The sequence below is a fragment of the Rattus rattus genome, chromosome 4, assembly GCF_011064425.1.
Source record: "Rattus rattus isolate New Zealand chromosome 4, Rrattus_CSIRO_v1, whole genome shotgun sequence".
Taxonomy (NCBI): Eukaryota; Metazoa; Chordata; class Mammalia; order Rodentia; family Muridae; genus Rattus; species Rattus rattus.
In genome coordinates, this window is record NC_046157.1 from 58554001 (window position 1) to 58575074 (window position 21074).

A 21074-nucleotide genomic window follows, 5' to 3' on the forward strand; every position below is an offset into this window, starting at 1 on the left:
AGGAACATGTAATCAAGAAATTGTAGGAACCGAGAATTGCTTACTGCTCCTATGAATGTTAAGTCGTACAACTCAGGAATTAGATGGATCAAAATGGATATCGGCATCTCAACCTGACTTCTATTAAGTCTCATTTTATAATTATTTTTTTAAGTAAGATTGTGTTGGCTACAGTTTCTTAAAGTCTTAAGAAATATAATGGGTTACTTCTTGTCAAGAATGAGGCCATTAAGAAGCTCCTTTATGAACAGAAAACACTGTCCTTTGTGTGGAGCACAGGCGTAATCAACTAAATAGTAACATTGGGATGCACAGCTGCCTTAACTGACATATGGTCTTATTATTTCTTACAAAAAAGAATTGGTTCATAAAAGCTTTACTCAAGGACCGTAACAATTTTTAAAAGAACCTAATCTCACTCTTTAATTGGTATATTAGTTATAGTCCTACTCAGCAAATCATCTCATTATACTACCTAGAGGGACACTTTGCCACTCGTTATCTTAAATCATTCCCTGGACACTCTTGTTCTACAAATTAGGCAGTCTACAAATGCATAAATGGGATTCTTGTACCTAGGGGAGTATTTGGTAACACCCACCCTAATTTTTTTCCATTCCATATGGAGTAGCAATTAGGGGATTAAAATACTTCCTTGTCTTAGGTTGAATGGAAAAGAAATTAATTTATATGGGGCAATTATCACTCCTCTCTGGGCTTCCTTACACTGTCAGTATAAGGTGACACAGGGACTTAATTTACTACATTATGAGCTCAAGCGATTAAGTGTTAGATGGTTGATAACTTGGAAGACATTATTATAACAAATGTTTGATTTTAGGAAATAGCATATTTGAAAATTAGAAAATTATATAAAATCTCATAGTTTATATTTGTGGACAATTTTGGAGTCATACATGAAAGAATAAAATTTTAGAAAGATAACCTTTACCCTAGAAAAATCTGTCTATAGGCATGATTTAAAAATTTCATATGTGACTTCCCTCAAATATGAAATAAAATTCACATGTAGCCCCAGATCAGAATTTTATAGAGTATCTCTGATTATTGGACTCATGCCACAGGCACAAGGGAATGAAAGTATAGACAGCTTTATGCATCTCCCATCTTTATATAACCCGCACATAACTAAAAATATGTTTGAAAATCTGACACATATGCTAGAAATTTGTCGTAGTGTTATGACTACTAACAACCCTTGCCAAAGACACATGTTTACTAAGTGACACATTTATTTTGAGGCTCAAAACCTCCTGTCACTGCAGTTGTAAAGTATTGAATGCCCTCTTCTATATACAGCTTGCATCAACATGAACAAGTCCATATACGCACAGGCATGTACACAGGCATGTGAACATAGGTTAGGTTAGTAATAGTCGCTGGCAATTATTCAGTTACCCGTTTTTAGACTAACAGTCAAAAATGACTGTAAACCAAGTTTGTGTGTGAGAATAAAGAGTAAAATAATGAGGTTGAATTATATTATCTCATGATTAATTTAAAATATCATCAGTTCTTGATTAGTATCTTAATGTTTGTATAAAAATATTAAAAAGGACAGTGAATAGATTACACTGGAAATTTTACAGATACATTATTAGAAAACTGAGATAATAAAAATATTTACATTATTCCTAAAAACTATATTATAGTAGAACCTTTCAACAGCACTATTTACCTAAACCTCCTGACTTTACTTCCACAGAAAGACAAGGAAGATCAGTGGCTAGAGAAGAAGGTGCAGGGAAATAAAGACCACATTATCTTGGAGCATCTGCAGTGGACAATGGGTTATGAAGTTCAAATCACAGCTGCCAACAGACTTGGGTATTCTGAGCCAACTGTATATGAGTTCAGCATGCCTCCAAAGCCCAACATTATTAAAGGTAAGCAAGATGTTATCTTTTCTCAAAATTAGGATGACATCACCTTTTTTAACCCCTCTGATATATTTTTACAAATGATGAAAATTAAAATAGATAAACAGAAGTGTCTATCTCAGTTTTAAGTTCTAGTCCTGATGACTGTTGCATGTCATAATGGAGTTTCACATTTCCCATTAACATGAGATATTGGATCTTTGAAAACAAATGATTTGATATCTGTAGCTATATTATTGAATTGGGGATGATGAAAAGAGGGGGAGGATTGAAGGGGAGAAAGACAGACGAAAATCCACCTGAAAACATTTGATGAGATGAGAAGAAACATTTGCAAAGTCAAGTTTTCTGCCAATCCCCTGGGAGCTTGTTTTCCAGCTCTGGTTTGTCTGTCTGCCGCAGAAGACAAGCTCACCCATGCCTGACCAAGAAAGTTGATTTTGGAAACAAAATCAGTGAGGCAGAAACAACTTAAAATACAGTCTGATTAAGAACTGGAGCTGGAGTTATAAGGAGGGTCAAATATATCAGGGAACTTTTAACCTGTTTTTAAATATAAACCAATCATTGATCTCTGTGGCAGGTAAAATCCTAATTCCATTTCACATTAATATGCTAATATCATAATATGTTATTAAAATTATTTTCAGAATTATTCTATGAATACAATGAAGACAGGACATATGCTAGAGCAAAATGATATTTAATTCTTCCAGTTGTGAATTAAAATGTTTCTTCACAATAAGTGTTATTTGATTTATGAATAGATGGTTGTAAAATATATTTTTAAATATATTTCATTACAAATATGTGATAAGAACAAAATATTCATTCATAAAATCCTGGATCATTTCACTTGTAGCACTTACCATTATTAAGGCATAATAGTTTTCAAATAAGAAAAAATGTAAAATGTCATTCTGGTTATATGATTTAACTTATAATTTCAGACATCAATGTGACATGATTTTTAATATGCTAGTCTTTTAAGATTGAATGAACTTTGATATCATTAATCTTTGATTAAACTATATTATACACATCATAACATTTAAAACTAATTGAACTTGTAACCAAATATTGCTAATATTTATTCACAATTACTTTAAACTGTATATTTTTGAAATTTTGAAGTCAGGGTACTCCAGAAATATTATGGATATCTCATAATATTAATTTTTTAATTTGAAAGGTACTCCTGTAACATCACTTTATATTCCTAGGAAAATATAATTCAAAGAAAAGCTACTCGTTTTATAGGTTTGCCTTTAGGAGATTAAATGATTGAGTTATGTCAAGTCTATGTGACATTATATATACTTAAAACTTGCCTTTGGAAAGGAATTGATTATTCTATATAAAAGTGATAGGATATAGTGCCATTTATCTATTTATTTTTACTGGAAAATTTGAAATACCAATAATCTTGTCTACAATTATATTGTGCACATGATAATTATATTCCATGCATGTCTCCTAAATGTGAATTAAATAGGATCTAAAAGTTAATCAATGTAGCTCACGAAGGAATCTAAAGTATATCCAATTTCCTGAATTCTCATATTGGTTCATATAGGCAGATAAATTATAATTTATTTTATCTAGACATTTGATATAATTTCAAACAAAAGTTTTAGTGCTTTATGAACAAAAGTAAATATTTATGTAAAAAATAAATATTATTTTTAATAGGCAAAAGGGCATAATCATATGAATTAATCTTTACTTACAACATCCCTATAGAAAGATAGTATTCCACATTGTTAGCTTTCTCAACAAAAATACTAATATTTAAGAGGAAAGAAATAAAAATGTATCAAATGACACTGTACAGTGCATAACATTCCCATATTGTATCCCATAATTATGTTACCTGTCAAACATAATACCTTGAAAAATGTAAACTTTAAATAATGATACAATCTGTCAAAAGTAAAATTTAGTCGTCAGATTTATTGTTCTTATCTCAGTATTCTATAAATAAATGGTAAATAAATTGGCTGTAAATAGCAAATCAATAGCATATATCTTATATGAGTGTGAAATTGGATGATGAAATATTTCTTCTAGAAGAAAGTTTCTGAAGATACTTGAAGTAATTAAATTCCAAGTATGTGTATTGCATGGAAAAAAATCTTTGACACAAGTGCTTGTTTCCTTAGCAACTAGAAGGAACCTGAGTGAATCTGTAAAGAATTTGGACATGTTTGCCTCAGGAGACTCATAGGTGTAGAGCTATGCCTCAATGGCTTATAAAAACTATGTAATTAACTCTCAAGATCTTAAAGGGAGTTAGAAAAAGGTTAGTAGCACATAACAGGTGTAGTCATTATATGCTTTGCATTCATATTACTAAATTTAAGTGATGAGACAACACATATTGTCAAAGTAATTCAGAGAGATGATTCCAAAGGCACAAATAGTCATCTGGTCTACCAAATCCATTCTAGTTGAAAGGTTTTGTGAGTTTCTTCCCATAGTGTGGCAGAAATTGGTACTTTACACTCTTGTATCTTAGTTAGAGAATGATGGGCAAATAGTCCGATAGTCCTGAGGCATGTAATGTCAAATTATTATTTAGATATTCATATTGCAAATAGAAAAAACATGGTTTGGAAATTTATATTTTGAGGATATGGGAATTAACAGGTCAATAGGTTTTGTGGATTAGAAAGATTAACTCAAAAAATAATATTCAAATTCCCCAAAGAGTTTCTGTTTGTGATATTCCATGAGACTTTCTTGGTTCTAGAAGTATGTCAGGCAGGACTTGAAATGGTGTTTAAGGGATTTTTCTTAATTGCTAAAAATGAATCAAAGAACCAAGTACCAAGAACTACGGATGTTTGAAATGCTGTGGAAAACAATTGATTCGAAATACACAATTGTCATTGCATGCAACTTTGTCAAAGTGATTCAGAGAAAGACTAATAACCAATGGGTTGTCATACACAGCAGCAAAACTTGATTCCCCTCATTGTTGATATTTATAAGAAATGTGCCTGTCAATATGGATAGAGGAAACAAAGATAATGAGAATGACATTTAAGGTGAGGAAAACTCGACTCTTTCATGTGCAATATGTAAGAACCCAACCACAGCTTAGATACAATAGAGAAGCCTGCCATCCTGCCATGCTATTTTAGAACACGGGATATGATTTCATTCTCTCTCTCTCTCTCTCTCTCTCTCTCTCTCTCTCTCTCTCTCTCTCTCTCTCTCTCTCCTGTGCAATGGGTAGAAACTCAACATAAAAAGTGGGAAATTTGAAAAGGAATTTTCCATTTTTTTTAAATTTAATAATTGAAACCAGTGATTGACAAACCTTATAAAGCCACATGGAAAGTGTGCTTTTGTACACTTAAAATTGTTTACTTACCATCTAGGTAATTATTAAAGTGCTAATAAGGATCCTGGAAGCAGTTAAATACATAGCATTCAACAGAGTTAAATTATATTTTCTATAGTATTTCAAAATGATCTTCATAGATTTTAATCACAATTAATGCATTTTCCCTCCAGTTTTAAATAAACTATAAATTCAAGATCTTAACTGAAATGTTGCATGTAAAAATTATAAACAAGTCATTTTTTTGAGACAGAGAAGATATAAATGTAAGGGTTATACTGATTAATATTTTTAAATATTGTCTATCATAGTAGATACATATCCATGCAGATATACAGATATTTTATTCATAAAGCTCATTACTCAAATGCTTTTACAATACTTTCAAACAATGGGCCACATCTATAGTGAAGATCAATTATGTGAATAAGGAATTACTCTATAATAATCTGCTTATATATTTTATATACAATATAATCTTTTGAAGATGTTCTCTCTATATATATATTGGCATTAATTGTTTTTCTCTCTAGTTTATGATCCTAACTTTAAAAATATTTTTTAAATTATAATATAGTTTATTTTGACTAAAGATAAGCTTATCTTGAAGATACATCTTTTTGTTTATGGAGAAATGGAACATACACGATGAAATATATGACTATAAGATATTAGGGAGCCTATTCCATTTTACTATAATGTATAAATTATACACTAATTATATGTATAATTTATACATGAAATATACAGTTATAATTGCACACATGAGATCAGAAAAAAGCATTCACTTGAAAATCAAAATAAAAAAATGATTCATCTTATATTTTAGAATATACATTAAATAAATTCAGAAAAGTCATGAAATCATGGTCAAATTAACAAGATAAAACTTAATTTTAGCTCCGTGAAATTCTCAATATAATAAAAATGCTGATACAACACATTATTAACTTTTAATATACATAAAATCAAAATTATGAATTATTATTAGTACCATTACTTTCAGAATATTTTGTGAAGTGGTTCAGCAATATATATAGAGTTTGGCAGTAAAAAATTGACTGGTTTCTCCTACATTTTACTCTTCCTCTATGTCTGGATGTTTACTTGCATTTTATAGTAGTTATTTCTTTTGAATTTTAATAATGGCTATGTAATATGAATGATAATAAATTATGGTAGAGTATACTGTGGATTATTACAGGCTTATGTATACTGTGGTGTTATTAATATTTTAATTGACAATGGGATTGTCGTATGCTTTCTTTCTTATAATTCCTTATGTTCAACATATAACCATAATATTTTTCATTTTAATAATTAACAAAAAAAATTTCTGACCACCCTGGCATAAACATTATTGATAAATGTTCTCATATAAATTTTTAGTATAGAGCAATTATTTGGAAGACCTTTGATATACTGTTTTAATCATCGTCATTTGTCAGAGTAATTATTTTCTAGTTAAATGTAAATAGCTGTATGTAAATATTTCATTAATTTTTTCTCCTTTTTTCTTTCCTACTGTTTTTTCTTTTCTTTTCCTATTGACAATTTTCTTTTTTTTTTTATTGTTTTCTATGTTCAAAAACAATTTTATCATACAGATAATTGCTGTGAAGCGAATAAAGGTGAAAATGGAAGCCAGTCATGGCACCTGAATGCTGTTGGGTTTACTTTTGTAATTGCCATGAGTTTGTCTTGCTTGTTTTAGTTTTATATGTTCTATGGTATTACCTGTCCTGAGATAACAAAACAGATGCTACAGGCTAATCAAATATTAATAATCAAATGTTATTTTCAGTCCAATTTTTGTTTGCACAATTAGCCTTCTCCTCTTTTCAGCACACTCTCTAATTTTATCTGGGTGATTTGGAAGAAGGCAATGCAGAAGAAAATTCCATAAGGATTTTCATTAACCATATGTTTGACTCTAAATCCACAATTTTGCAAAGTAGACTTTGTTACATTGAATTTAAGCATCTTCGATAGCATGTCCTGTTATCAATTTACTTTGCGAATATCATTCAACATACACCCATAAGTATAAAGTATGTAAATTGTTGTTTTACAAAATTGTGAATCACTTCTATACGTCTTTAGTACTGTTAAAAGAAGATTTCTGGTTTTGTGAATATTTTTAAGATTTTATAGTTTCTACCATTTATATAAGCCATAAACCTGATACCCTATTATATCAGATACATATATCTCTTGTTCTGCTTTCTGTAGTTTGAGATAAACACTGTCTGGAGGAACACAATTGAATCAAGTTTCTTCTTCTCAACTTGAAGGTTCAATTGACAATTTCTTAAGTGAAAATGCCACTATCCCATTGTCCAGAATCAGTACTTAATCTCTATGTGTTTAAATGTTACTGATTTAGTACTTACCCATAAATCTTTGGGCAGTGTTGAAGATCTATCATCTGATCCAAATATCCTATTTTCACTACACTTAGCAGTCACCACCTTTTCAAGGATCAGAATGTAAAGCAGCCATTTTAGGCCTGACTTTAAAGGAGATGAGGGTGAGAGGGGAATAAGAAGCTGCTGCATTCAGATAAGAAACAAAACAAAACAAAACCAAAACAAACAAAAACTCAATTGGAAGAAATACAGGAGAATGGTATCTCTCCAGTTTCATTAATTCGTTAAGGAGAGGAATATGCTGTTAGCATTGAACCACATCTGAAATAATAATGATTACTATTTAAGCCAATTGGAAAAGCACACATGTGCACAAACATATACCATGCACTCGCGCGCGCGCGCATGCGCGCGCGCGCACACACACACACACACACACACACACACACACACACACACACACACACACACACAGACCACAGAAAGAGAGAGAGAGAGAGAGAGAGAGAGAGAGAGAGAGAGAGAGAGAGAGAGAGATGGATATACAACCCTAACATTTTATAAACAAACATGACAGTCTTTGCTTGCTCAACCAAAAAGAAAACAAAAACAATAATTACAGCTTGAGAGTCAACCACTAAAATCAAGCATTCAGTTCTCTGAAATACTGTCAATACTTTGGGGATACCCGAACATATTATTTATTATGTGAGGTCCATTATTAATGGTGGATTAGTAGCCAGCTTTATTTAAATATATAATTTAAAATATTTTGGCTTAAAATTATGTTTTTGTCTTATAATTTGCTAACTAATCTGCAGAATGATTTAGTTAAAGATAATTTTTCCCTCTTCACTGAAATATAACAAAAATTTTAATTCTTTCAGTATATAAATCTAATTAATATCTGGGTAATATTTTTCTTAAATTTTGTATTATAACATGACCCATGCTTTTTAAATTATATATATAGACACTGACATTTGCATTAGATTCCTCGATATTTTCCTGAAGACATGATATGGTCATTAGTGATGGGTGAAAATTATTGAGAATGAAGCATATTCTAGAAAAACATTTCTAAGCATCATTTTTTTCCAATCTTTTTTAGTTCATGACTCAAACTATTTCCATAAAAATGTCATCTCTTATTTAAATTGTCCTGAAATCGCAAATCATTTGAAAAACATGAAATGTGTGCTTGGCCAATTACATTGATTGATTTTTTTTTTAAAGTTTATATCTCATAACTGAAATTCCCAAGAGTGATACCAAGAACACTCAATGTCACAGTTACTAAGAAATGTAATGCATTGTTTTGGAAAACACAAATTTATTTCCTTGTACCAAAGGACCATAGAAATTATGTACTTATTGTTACATTAAGGAGCTGGCAAACTCTTGTTGCTGAATTTTATCTTTTTTTGTCCAAGTTACCTTACTGTGTGAAAACATAAATCTCTCCTCTTTACCCATTTATCTACCTAGGATCAGTCTGCAATGATCTGCACTGTGATTAATGATAAGGAAATTAAAAAAACAAAACAAAACAAAACACAAGCTTCTTAGTTTCTACCCCTTTTGTCCTGTTTGTTTATGAATAAATATCAATTGTTGAAAGTATAGGGATCTGTGTAATGAGGTGGGTGTACTATTAACTATTTAGGTAGCTAGATAACTTTTGATCTAACAGTATGTGTATCGTGATTCATAAGATTGAAAATATTTCAGTAGTTTTTAAACAGTGTAACAGTGATGGAGCTAAATGGATTTGATATGCATGCATTGCCGTGTTATCTGTATGTATATGTGTGATGTCATGGTATTTTATTCATTTCAAAAGGTCTCCATTTTCTCTTCTCAATTCTAACACAGTAACCCTAGCACCTAGATTCAAGGGACTCTCCTTTCAATTATAAGTTTTGTGATTATTTATTAGTTCACTCTGTGAGGTAGTGGTAGGTTCTTCCCTATAAAATGTCTTTTTGGACAAATTGCCATTCAAAGTCCTCCTCTTTGCACTTCTATGGACTTACATAACTAAGCGTTCTCTTATGAAATCCATCCTTAATTTCTTTCAAAAACTATGAGGATGCATATATGTAATTACTAACCAACAAGTAGTTTAAAATTGTAATGCCTTTCCCCCTTTTTATTTATTTTCATTCTCCTAATTAATCTAAACATGTTGGAGTTTGATTAGATATATTTTAATAAATGTTAAACAATAGAATTAGATTTCCAATCTGTTCTCTATATACGTATAATGGTTTTAGTTTTCTAGGATATAGCAAATACAGTCACAAATTTTATTTTTAATAGGTTTTACAACATACACATTTATGCTTAAGTTGGCTATTTAAAAGGACATAAATGACTATACAAATTTTGTGAAGGAAGTTAAGATGATGACGGCCATTCATTAATTCAAATGTTGTTTATTTAACACTACACATGTATTAGGATTTAGTTACATTCAAATCGATGAAAGAAAACTTTCAGTGGATCCTCTGTGTTTTGATTTGACTATTCTTTTAATTCACCAAGGCATATAGTGCATAAAAGTTTGTGCACCAAATAACCAAATTAGGACGAACATTTTTAGATATATAAGCATTAAGTATTGTATGATATCTTCTCACCACGAATCAAAAAAAATTAAATTAAAATGACTTTGGCAATTAAAGTTGAATAGATTATATCAAGACAAGAAAGAATTGTTTTAATCTTATTTTTAAGAATTTTAAAAGTTGTTCTTCAAATGCAAATAATCAGGATTGTTCATTTTTGCTGTAATGTTAGAGATAATGAGTGTTCTAAATAAGTTATTGATAGCAGTGACTATTATCCTGTATAATTTTCTGACATTATGATGCCAGCTGAATAAATACAAAGGCATACACAGAAGTAAATGCCATGTATATCTTGCTATTTTAGGTATTTTTTGATGATTGATTCCTGTGGTGCACGATGATTTTTAACAATCTCAACAACTCCAAATTAAGTATCATTTCTATCTTCAAAAACATCATCTTAATAATTATGCACAATTTTAAAAAAGTCCATTACCCTTTTTGCCATTTATTCTCTTTTGTGTCTAGGAATGAGTATATTTCCTGCAGTTGGTTTTCTGTTAATCACGTATAACATATAATTCCTGCCCCAGTAGTTACAGAGAAATATATCATAAAATATTGAGCCAATGCATTTAATAGATTACTCACATTTGCCTGTGTCAAGCAATTGAATATAAAACAGTTTTTGAATTGATTATGAAATTCATTTAAATTGCAAGCCAATATCCATACCAATTAGGTCATAAAAAAGATATAGTTACTTAAGTATTCTGAAGATTTTGCTAATATAAATTTAGTCCTTACCTAAGTAAAGTATTTCTAAATTTTCATTTTGTACTTATCCCAGTATTGGTTAGTTCAGATTATTATTCTATAGTCAATATTTTAAAATTGTATTCTGTTTTTACACAGATGACAAAATGTATATTTACTTTAAAGATAATTTATATGTACCATGATAAGACAATAATGGCTTTCATATCTTGCTTTATTTTATAGAACTTAAATTCATTACCTTGTCTAAGCTCATGTAATAGATAAAATTAATGATAATATACCAAATCTCCCTTGACTCCCAGTTATTAACTTCTAACCCTAAATCGTTTCTTAGGAAATACTACAGATATAAATTGTATTACTTTATAAAATCAATCTATCAGAATTTCTGGAAATTGAAAAAACAATATTTAAGTTGTGTAAAAATGCACATGTTTAATTAAAGTGTATGTGAAGGGCTCTGCGGGCACCCAAATTCATGATGACATCTTCTCTAGTTTAATATTTATTTTTATCTATTTTGAAGTATAGTCTTCCATTCATCCGCGTATACCTACATCTCACTAAGTATGAACTTACATTGCTTTTATAATGCCTAGATATTAAACAATTTTTCAATTTGTTTATATTCAAGATGAATTAGTTTTATTTTTATAACTTGGCTTTATGAAAGACAATATGAAGTTACAAATTATAGTTGAATAATTTTACAGTACATCATCATTTACAAATTATACTTAATTCAATTTCATTTTATGTATGAACTAAATGGGTAATGAGGACTCCTGAGTCTTTTGAGGAAAATAAACTAATAGTAACAGCCTTCAATAATGTCCACAATTCAGACTTATTTATGATTATTTCTCTCATAATTTTACATTGACTTTATGTATTTTTATGTTTGAAACTGAATATTTGATCATTTTAATGGCATTTGTTTTCATCGCAAATTATTTTATTGAAAATATGTACATGTTGTAAATGTATTGTCTTTGGTATCATCTCTTATTTAACACGCACCATTTACTATCAAGTACAATGTATAATCCTTTGCATGGTTTCCATAATGTATTAAGTGTCATTTTATTTTATGTATCTCTGTGTCTTCTCCATTGTTGTAATAAAGAAAACTGCGGAAAGTCTTCGTTACATGTGTTTTCTTTATTACTGTTACAGTCTTCTTTGTCCTTCTGTGTGATTTCATTTCCAACTTGGTGAAATTCCCATTTTTAAAACCTTCGTTTGTAGTCAAGATCAGTGATAAATGTTTGTTAGTGAGTGGTTTCAATTTTGAGATCATAAAAACACATATATATTGACTATGAATTAACTCAAATACTTCCCTGTTTGCAGTACAATAATTTATGATACTGAAGGAATACCATAAAATATAATTTTAAAAATCATAAATATTCTTTTCTTTGCAGATAAATATAAAGCAAAAACAATAACATTTTTGTTTACGAGTACGAACAATAGTAACTATCAAGGCTAGAAAAGCTTCTGTGTTTTATTCTTAAACACAAACTCTCAAAAAACCACGGGGAATGGATTAAGTAACACATTCAATCATATCTTCACACTAGCCATATGAGACATAGGGTGTTTCCCTTATATTATAGAGGAGAATATCCAGCTTCAGAAAGGTTGACTAACTTTCATGTTACATACTTATCTTTTCAATCTAGTTAACACTATTATTTGATTGTTGAGTAATGTATGGTTTCCAATTCTTCATTCTTACCATGAAATTAATTTGTGTATTGATAAATGTACCTCTCAGAGATGAACATATAAGAAACAGAGATTTACACAACAACGCATATACAGAATCAACAGTATAGATTTAAGAGAAAATGCTGTTTCTCAAGATTCATGTTTCTTTTTAATTAGATATTTTATGTATTCACATTTTAAATGTTATCCTCTTTCCCAGATACCCCTTCTCGATCCCCCATCCTCTGATTCTATGAGGATTTCACCCCCCTGCCAACCACCCATTCCCACCTCTCCACTCCGGCATTCCCCTACATTGGGGAAACGAGCCTTCACAGGACCAACGGCTTCTCCCATTGATGCCAGAACCTCTGTTACATATGCAGCTACAGTACCTGTATGGGTACTGTTGGTTGGTGGTTTAGTCCCTGAGAGATCCGGGGGGCGGAGGGGTCTGGTTGATTGATATTGTTGTTCTTCCTATGGGGTTGCAAACCCATTGAGCTCCTTTGGTCCTTTCCCTAACTCCTCCATTGGGGTCCTCATGCTCAGTCCGGTTAGCTGCAAGCATCCACATCTGTACACGTAATGCTCTGGCAAAGCCTCTAAGTAGACATCCATTATAAGGCTCCTGTCAGCAAGCACTTCTTAGCATCAGCAATAGTGACTGGGTTTGGTGGCTGCTAATGGGATGGTTCCTCAGGTTGGGGCAGTCTCTGGATGACTTTTTGTCCGTGTATTTCTTTTAGACAGACACAATTCTGGGTTAAAACTTTGAGAAGGGTGGTGGCCCATCTCCCAACCAAGGACCTTGCCTAACCTCTGGATATGGTCTCTGCAAGTTCTTTCTCCACTTTGTTGGGCATTTCAGCTAATCTCATCCCTGTGGGTTCCTGGCATCTGGGACTTGCTGGTGGCTGCGCCCAGTTCCCCATTCCCCATTCCTATACCACTTCATTAAATTCCTGACCCTCTTTATATCATTGCCATTCCTCTCAAGCCTGTTCTGTCCCCATTTTCCCTTCCCCGCTCTCTTTCTCACACGTTCCTCCTACCCTCTACCTCCCTGAGTATTTTACTACCCCTTCTAAGAAGGACAGAAACATCCACATTTTGGTTTTCCTTTTCTTGAGCTTCATATGGTCTATGAATTGTAACATGGGTATTCTGGGCCTTTGTGCTAATATCCACTTATCAGTGAGTACAGACCAAGTGTGTTCTTTTGTGATTGTGTCACCTCACTCAGGATGATATTTTCTAGTTCCAGCCATTTACAGAAGAATTTCATGAAGTCATTATTTTTAATAGTGGAGTAGTACTTCATTGTGTAAAAGAACTGAGGGACAGCTAGGTTCTTTCCAGCTTCTGGCTATATTTTTAGTTTTGTTTTTGTTGGATATTTTATGTATTTACATTTCAAATGTTATCCCCTTTACACCCTCTCCCAATCCTCCTTCCCCATCTTGCATGAAGATGCTCCCACTCAAACCACTTACTCGCATCCACATACTTCCACCTCAATGCACTGGCATTCCCCTTCAATGTTGAAACGAGCGTTCACAGGACAAGGGCTTCTCCTTCTATTGATGCCAGACAATATCATCCTCTGCTACTTAAGCAGCTCCAGCCATGGGATCCTCCTTGTGTACTCATTGGTTGGTGGTTTAGTCCCTGAGAGCTCTGGAGGGGTCTGATTGGTTGATATTGTTGTTCTTCCTATGGGGTTGCAAACCCATTCAGCTCCTTCAGTCTTTTCTCTAACTACTCCATTGGGGTCCCTGTGCTCAGTCCGATGGTTAGCTGCAAGCATCCTCATCTGTATCAGTAAGGCTCTGGCAGAACCTCCCAGGAGACATCCATATCAGACTCCTGTCAGCAAGCACTTCTTGGCAACAGCAATAGTGACTGGGTTTGGTGTCTGCATATGGGATGAAGCCCCAGGTGGGGCAGTCTATGGATGACCTTTTCTTCAGTCCCTGAACCATTCTTTGTCTATTTATTTTATCCTGTAAGTATTTTGTTCTCCCTTCTAAGAAGAAATGAAGCATCCACATTTTGGTCTTCCTTCTTCTTGAACTTCACTTGATCTGTGAATTTTTTTCTTGGGCTAATATCTACTTATCAGTAAGTGCATAAAATTGTGTTCTTTTGTGACTGGGTTACCTTACTCAGGATATTATCTAGTTCCATCCATTGACTAAGAATTTCTTGTATTCATTGTTTTTAATAGCTAAGTAGCACTCCATTTGTGTGTGTGTGTGTGTGTGTGTGTGTGTGTGTGTGTGTTTGGTGAATAACTTCTGTTAGTTTCACTCTGTTTCTGTTTAGATTCTGTTTCATGATCTGTACATTGATGAGAGCGGGGTGTTGAAGTCTCCCACTCTTATTGTGTGTGGTACCATTCGTGCTTTGAGTTTTAGTAAAGTTTCTGTTATGAATGTGGGTGCTCTTGCATTTGGAGCATAGATGTTCAGAATTGAGAGTTCATCTTGGTAGATTTTTCCTTTGATGAATGTGAATTTTCCTTCGTCATCTTTTTTGATAACTTTTGTTGAGAGTTGATTTTATTTGATATTAGAATGGCTATTGTTTCTTGGGGCCATTGGATTGGAAAAAGTTTTCCATCCTTTTACTATGAGGTAATGTCTGCTTTGTCACTGAGGTGTGTTTTCTGCATGCACAAAATGCTGGGTCCTGTTTACGTATCCAGTCTGTTATTCTGTATCTTTTTATTGGGAAATTGAGTCCACTGATGTTCGGATATTAAGAAATATTGATTGTTTACTTTTATTTTTGTTGTTAGAGGTGGAATTATGTTTGTGTATCTTCTTTTGAACTTGTTGAAAGGAGATTGTTTTCTTATGTTTTGTAAGGTGTAGTTTCCCTCCTTGTATTGGAGTTTTCTGTCTGTTATCATTTGTAGAGCTGAATTTGTGGAAAGATATTTTGTAAATTTGTTTTTTCATGGAATATCTTGTTTTCTCCAGCTGTGGTAATTTAGAGTTTTGCTGGATATAATAGCCAGGGCTGTCATTTGTGTTCTCTTAGGATTTATATGACCTCTGCCTCAGATCTTCTGGCTTTCATTGTTTCTGTTGAGAAATCTGGTGTCATTATATTTTACTTGACCTATGTCCCTTACTGCTCATAATATTCTTTCTTTGATGTGTGCATTTGGTGTTTTGACTATTATGTGATGGGAGAAATTTCTTTTCTGGTCCAATCTATTTGCAGTTCTGTAGGCTTCTTGTATGTTTATGGGCATCTCTTTCTTTAGGTTAGGTTCGTTTTTCTTCCATAATGTTCTTGAAGATATTTACTGGCCCTTTATTTGGGAATCTTTACTCTCTTCTCTCTTCTATACATATTATCCTTAGTCTTCTCATTATGTCTTGGATTGCCTGAATGTATTGGATTAGAAGCTTTTTGCATTTTTCATTTTCTTTGACTATTGCGTCAATGTTTTCTATGGTATTTTGTGCTCCCGGGATTCTTGTAAATTCTTTTATCTCTTGTATTCTGTTGGTTATGTTTGCATTTATGACTCCTGATCTCTTTCCTAGATTTTCTATCTCCACGGTTGTCACCTTTTGTGATTTCTTTCTTGTTGCTATTTCCATTTTTTGATCCTGGATGGTTTCGTTCAATTCCTTCACCTGTTTGCTGTTCTTTTTCCTGTAATTTTAAAGAGATCGTTTGCATTTCCTCTTTAAGGGCTTCTACTTGTTTACCTGTGTTGTCCGATATTTATTTAAGAACTTACATATGTCCTTTTTAAAAACCTCTATCATCATCATGAGATGTAATTTTAAATCTAAATCTTGCTCTTCCTTTGTGATGAGGCATCTAGAACTTACTGTGGTGGGGGTTCTGGGTTCTGATGATGCCATGTAGCCTTGGTTTCTGTTGCTTAGGTTCTTGCACTTGCCTCTCGATATCTGGTTATCTCTGGTGTTAGTCGGCCTTGCTTTCTCTAACTAGAGCTTGTCCCTCCTGTGAGCCTGTGATCTTAGGAGTGAGAGAACTCTTGAGTGACCCTCTCTTACTTGTCCACATTTGGGAACAGAGGTCTGTGGGGTAACCTTTGCTCTGGGGCGCAAATGGAGACAGGATGGATCCTGTCCCCTGTTGCTCTGTGGTTCTTGTGCCCTGTATGCTCATGGCAGTTCCCTTTTTGGACAGTTATTGGAGCAAAAGTAGTGGTCTCATCTTTGGGCTAGGAGTGAGAGCACTCCTGGGAGACCAGCACACTCTGGGCAGGATTTCAGTATGGAGGGCTGTGGGACAGCCTTAGCTCTGGGTGCAGATGGTGAAGGGAAGTGAAGACTCATGCTTGTTTATGGGATATTATCCTTTTTACTCATGGACAACCCACTCTGAAAGTTCTAGTATAATATATCCATCATTTGCTTAAATATATATGCATATGTATCAAGGTGAATTTAATTGAAAGTTTATGTTTTCTGTTTCCTCTGATTGAGTAAAAGATGTTTACCGTACTTAGATATAAATATTTATTCATCTACATCTATTCTTCCTGAAGCTCCTTTAAAAATGTTGGTATGAAATGGAAAATAATTACATGACAGCCACAGGAAATTGTTCACCACTGTGGTGACTTTATACTGTGTTATTGTGGCCTTGTAATGTGCCATTTGAGAAATCAGAAACATTTGAGGAAATATAAAATTGTCCAGTCAACTATTCATCAAGTATTAATATTTTATCAAGTTAACAAAGACAAGTTATTTTAAAATTCAAATAGCTTTTCATACTTTTAAGTAACTGGGGAATAAATTTTTCTTCTCTGTTTTAATTTCTATAGCTGCTATAACTGTATATATGGCATATCAATAATACACTAATATTCCTTAGTTTCTCGCATTGCTTCATGATTGCCCAAGCCAAAACCGTGCAGCAGTAAAATATATGTACTTGTCTAACACACTCACTTTCAATTATCTTTTCTTTACTATTTGTTAACATTTTCATCTAACCTTCCACATAAAGCTACTTTCCAGACATCCTTTTTGTCTAAAGATGAATTTAGTAAGTTTCTTATTCTTCTACAATATTCTAAAATGCCATTGAATAATTTTGTTACATAATTCATAAAAATAAGTAATTTTCTATTTATATGAAAATATTTTACTTAAAGTCTACTCAAATGAATATAGATAGTAGAATTTAAAAATTGTATTTTTCTGATACAAATAATATCTTTATTTTTTGTTTCTTTTTTAATTTTTGATTGGATATTTCTTTATTTACATTTCAAATGTTATTCTCTTTCTCCGTTTTCTGTCCATAAGCCCCCTATGGCCTTCCCCCTTCTCTTCCTCTATAAGAGTGTTCCCCTTGCCATCCAAAACCCTCTTACCCTCCTCCAACATTCCCGTGCACTGGGGGGGTCCAACCTTGGCAGGACCAAAGGCGTCTCCTTCCACTGGTGCCCAAAAAGTCTATCCTCAGCTACATATGCAGTTGGAGCCCTGGGTCAGTCCATGTATACTCTTTTGCTAAAGGTTTATTCCCTGGAAGTTTTGTTAGCTTGGCATTTTTGTTCTTATGGTGTTGTAAGCCCCTTCAGCTATTTCAGTCCTTTCTCTAATTCCTTCAACGGGTGGTCCACTTCTCAGTTCAGTGGTTTGCTGCTAGCATTCATTCGCCTCTGTATTTGACATGCTCGGATTGTGTCTCTCAGGAGAGATCTATATCCAGTTCCTGTCAGCCTGCACTTCTTAGCTTCATGAATCTTTTTTTATTTTATTTTTTTACTTTTTTTTAATCTTTATTAACTTGGGTATTTCTTATTTACATTTCAATTGTTATTCCCTTTCCCAGTTTCATGGCCAACATCCCCCTAACCCCTCTCTGTGGGTGTTCCCCTCCCCATTCTCCCCTCCATTACCGCCCTTCCCACTCCTCCTGTTCACTGGGGGTTCAGTCTTGGCAGGACCAAGGGCTTCCCCTTCTACTGGTGCTCTTACTAGGCTATTCATTGCTACCTATGAGGTGGGAGCCCAGGGTCAGCCCATGTCTTTGGGTAGTGGTTTAGTCCCTGGAAGCTCTGGTTGGTTGGCATTGTTGTTCATATGGGGTCTCAAGCCCCTTCAAGCTCTTTTAGTCCTTTCTCTGATTTCTTCAACAGGGGTCCTGTTCTCAGTTCAGTGGTTTAATGATGGCATTCACCTATGTATTTGCTGTATTCTGGCTGTGTCTCTCAGGAGAGATCCACATCCAGTTCCTGTCGGCCTGCACTTCTTTGCTTCATCCATCTTATCTAGTTTGGTGGCTGTATATGTATGGGCCACATGTGAGGCAGGCTCTGAATGGGTGTTCCTTCTGCCTCTGTTCTAAACTTTGCCTCCCTACTCCCTCTCAAGGATATTTAGTCTTGGTGGCTCTATATATATGCACCAAATGTGGGGCAGGTTCTGTATCGTCGTTCCTTCATTCTTTGCTCTAAACTTTGCCTCCATATCAGCTCCTATGGATATGTTTGTTCCCCAATTTAAGAAGGAGTGAAGCACCCACATTTTGCTTGTCCTCCTTCTTGAGCTTCATGTAGTTTATGGATTGCATCTTGGGTAATTTGAGCTTTGGGGCTAATATCCACTTCTCAGTGAGTGCATACTATGTGTGTTTTTCTGTGATAGGGTTACCTCAGGGTATTTTCTAGTTCAATCCATTTGCCAATGAATTTCATGAAGTCATTGTTTTTTATAGTTGAGTAGTACTCCATTGTGTAGATGTACATTTTCTGTATCCATTCCTCTGTTGAAGGGCACCTGGGTTCTTTTCCAGCTTCTGGATATTATAAATAAGACTGCTATGAACATACTGGAGCATGTGTCTTTGTTATATGCTGGGGCATCTTTTGGGTATATGCCCAGGAGTGGTATAGCTGGGTCCTCAGGTAGTGTAATGTCCAATTTTCTGAGGAACCTTCAGACTGATTTCCAGAGTGGTTGTACCAGTTTGCAATCCCACCAACAATGGGGGAGTGTTCCTCTTTCTCCACTTCCTCACCAGGACCTGTCGCCTGAGTTTTTGACCTTAGCCATTCTGACTGGTGTGAGGTAAAATCTCAGGGTTGTTTTGATTTGCATTTCCCTGATGACTAAGGATGGTGAACATCTATTTAGATGCTTCTCAGTCATTCAATATTCCTCAGCTGAGAATTCTTTCTTTAGCTTTATACCACATTTTTAATAGGGTTATTTGGCTCTCTGGTGTCTACCTTCTTGAGTCCTTTTTATATTTTGGATATTAGCCCTCTATCAGATGTAGGATTGGTAAAGATCTTTTCCCAATATGTTGGTTGCTGTTCTGTCCTGATGACAGTTTTTGCCTTACAGAAGCTTTACAATTTTATGAGATCCCATGTGTCAATTCTTGCTCTTAGAGCATAAACCATTCATAGGTGTTTTGTTCAGGAAATTTTCCCCAGTGCCCATGTATTTGAGACTCTTCTCCACTTTTTCTTCTATTAGCTTGAGTGTATCTGGTTTGATGGGGGGGGTCCTTGATCCACTTGGACTTAACCTTTGTACAGGGCAATAAGAATGGATCAATTTGCATTCTTCTACATGCTCATCTCCAGTGGAATCACCACCATTTGTTGAAAATGCTATCTTTTTCCCATTGGATGGTTTTAGCTCCTTTGTCAAAGATCAAGTTACCATAAGTGTGTGGGTTCATTTCTGGGTCTTCACTTCTCATCTACTGATCTATCTACCTTTCTCTGTACCAATACCAATAGTTTTTATCACTATTGCCCTATACTATATCTTGAGGTCAGGGATGGTGATTCCCCAGAAATTCTTTTATTGTTGAGTCTATTTTTCTATATCCTGGGTTTTCTGTTATTTCAAATGAATTACTAGCTCTTTGTGACATGATTTTTATGTTATTTCCTTTTATCTCTTACCTTCTCTTTGGTATGACTGTGATATTTATAATGTTCAAAATTAGCTATTCAAAAAGCCTTTTCATTATGGATAAATTAATTTCTTTTTAATTGTCATTTCTATATTAAAGAGACCATAAGCGGTAAACTAAGATATACTTTTCTATTTTTTTAACAAAGGTGAATAGCACAGGAGCAAACTATTAAATGGAAAACTGCCAAGGTTCTGGGATTTTCATTTTCTAGCCAGTACATATTGTTATTATTTAAGAAAGTTTATTTGACCTAAAACAGTACTGTATATTGCAAGGTTAGTGGCTTCAAGGACAAGTTCTATGATGGCATTGTCTGGCGTCAGTAGAAGCCCCTGGTCCTGGTGAAGGTTCATTTCCCTAGGGTAGGGGAATGCCAGGGTGTTGAGGTGGGAGTGAGTGGGTGGGAGCAAAAGCATCCTCATAGAAGCAAGGGGAGGGG

General features: G+C 33.8%; 1 protein-coding gene across 1 annotated transcript in view; it reads left to right on the forward strand.

The window, feature by feature from the left end:
* The window catches only part of Ncam2 (neural cell adhesion molecule 2), a 468347-nt gene that overhangs the window by 404290 nt on the left and 42983 nt on the right, over positions 1–21074 (forward strand). The window contains exon 15 of the mRNA XM_032900505.1: positions 1727–1907. Coding sequence (XP_032756396.1) covers positions 1727–1907 — 181 coding nt within the window. The remainder of the gene's footprint in view (positions 1–1726; positions 1908–21074) is intronic.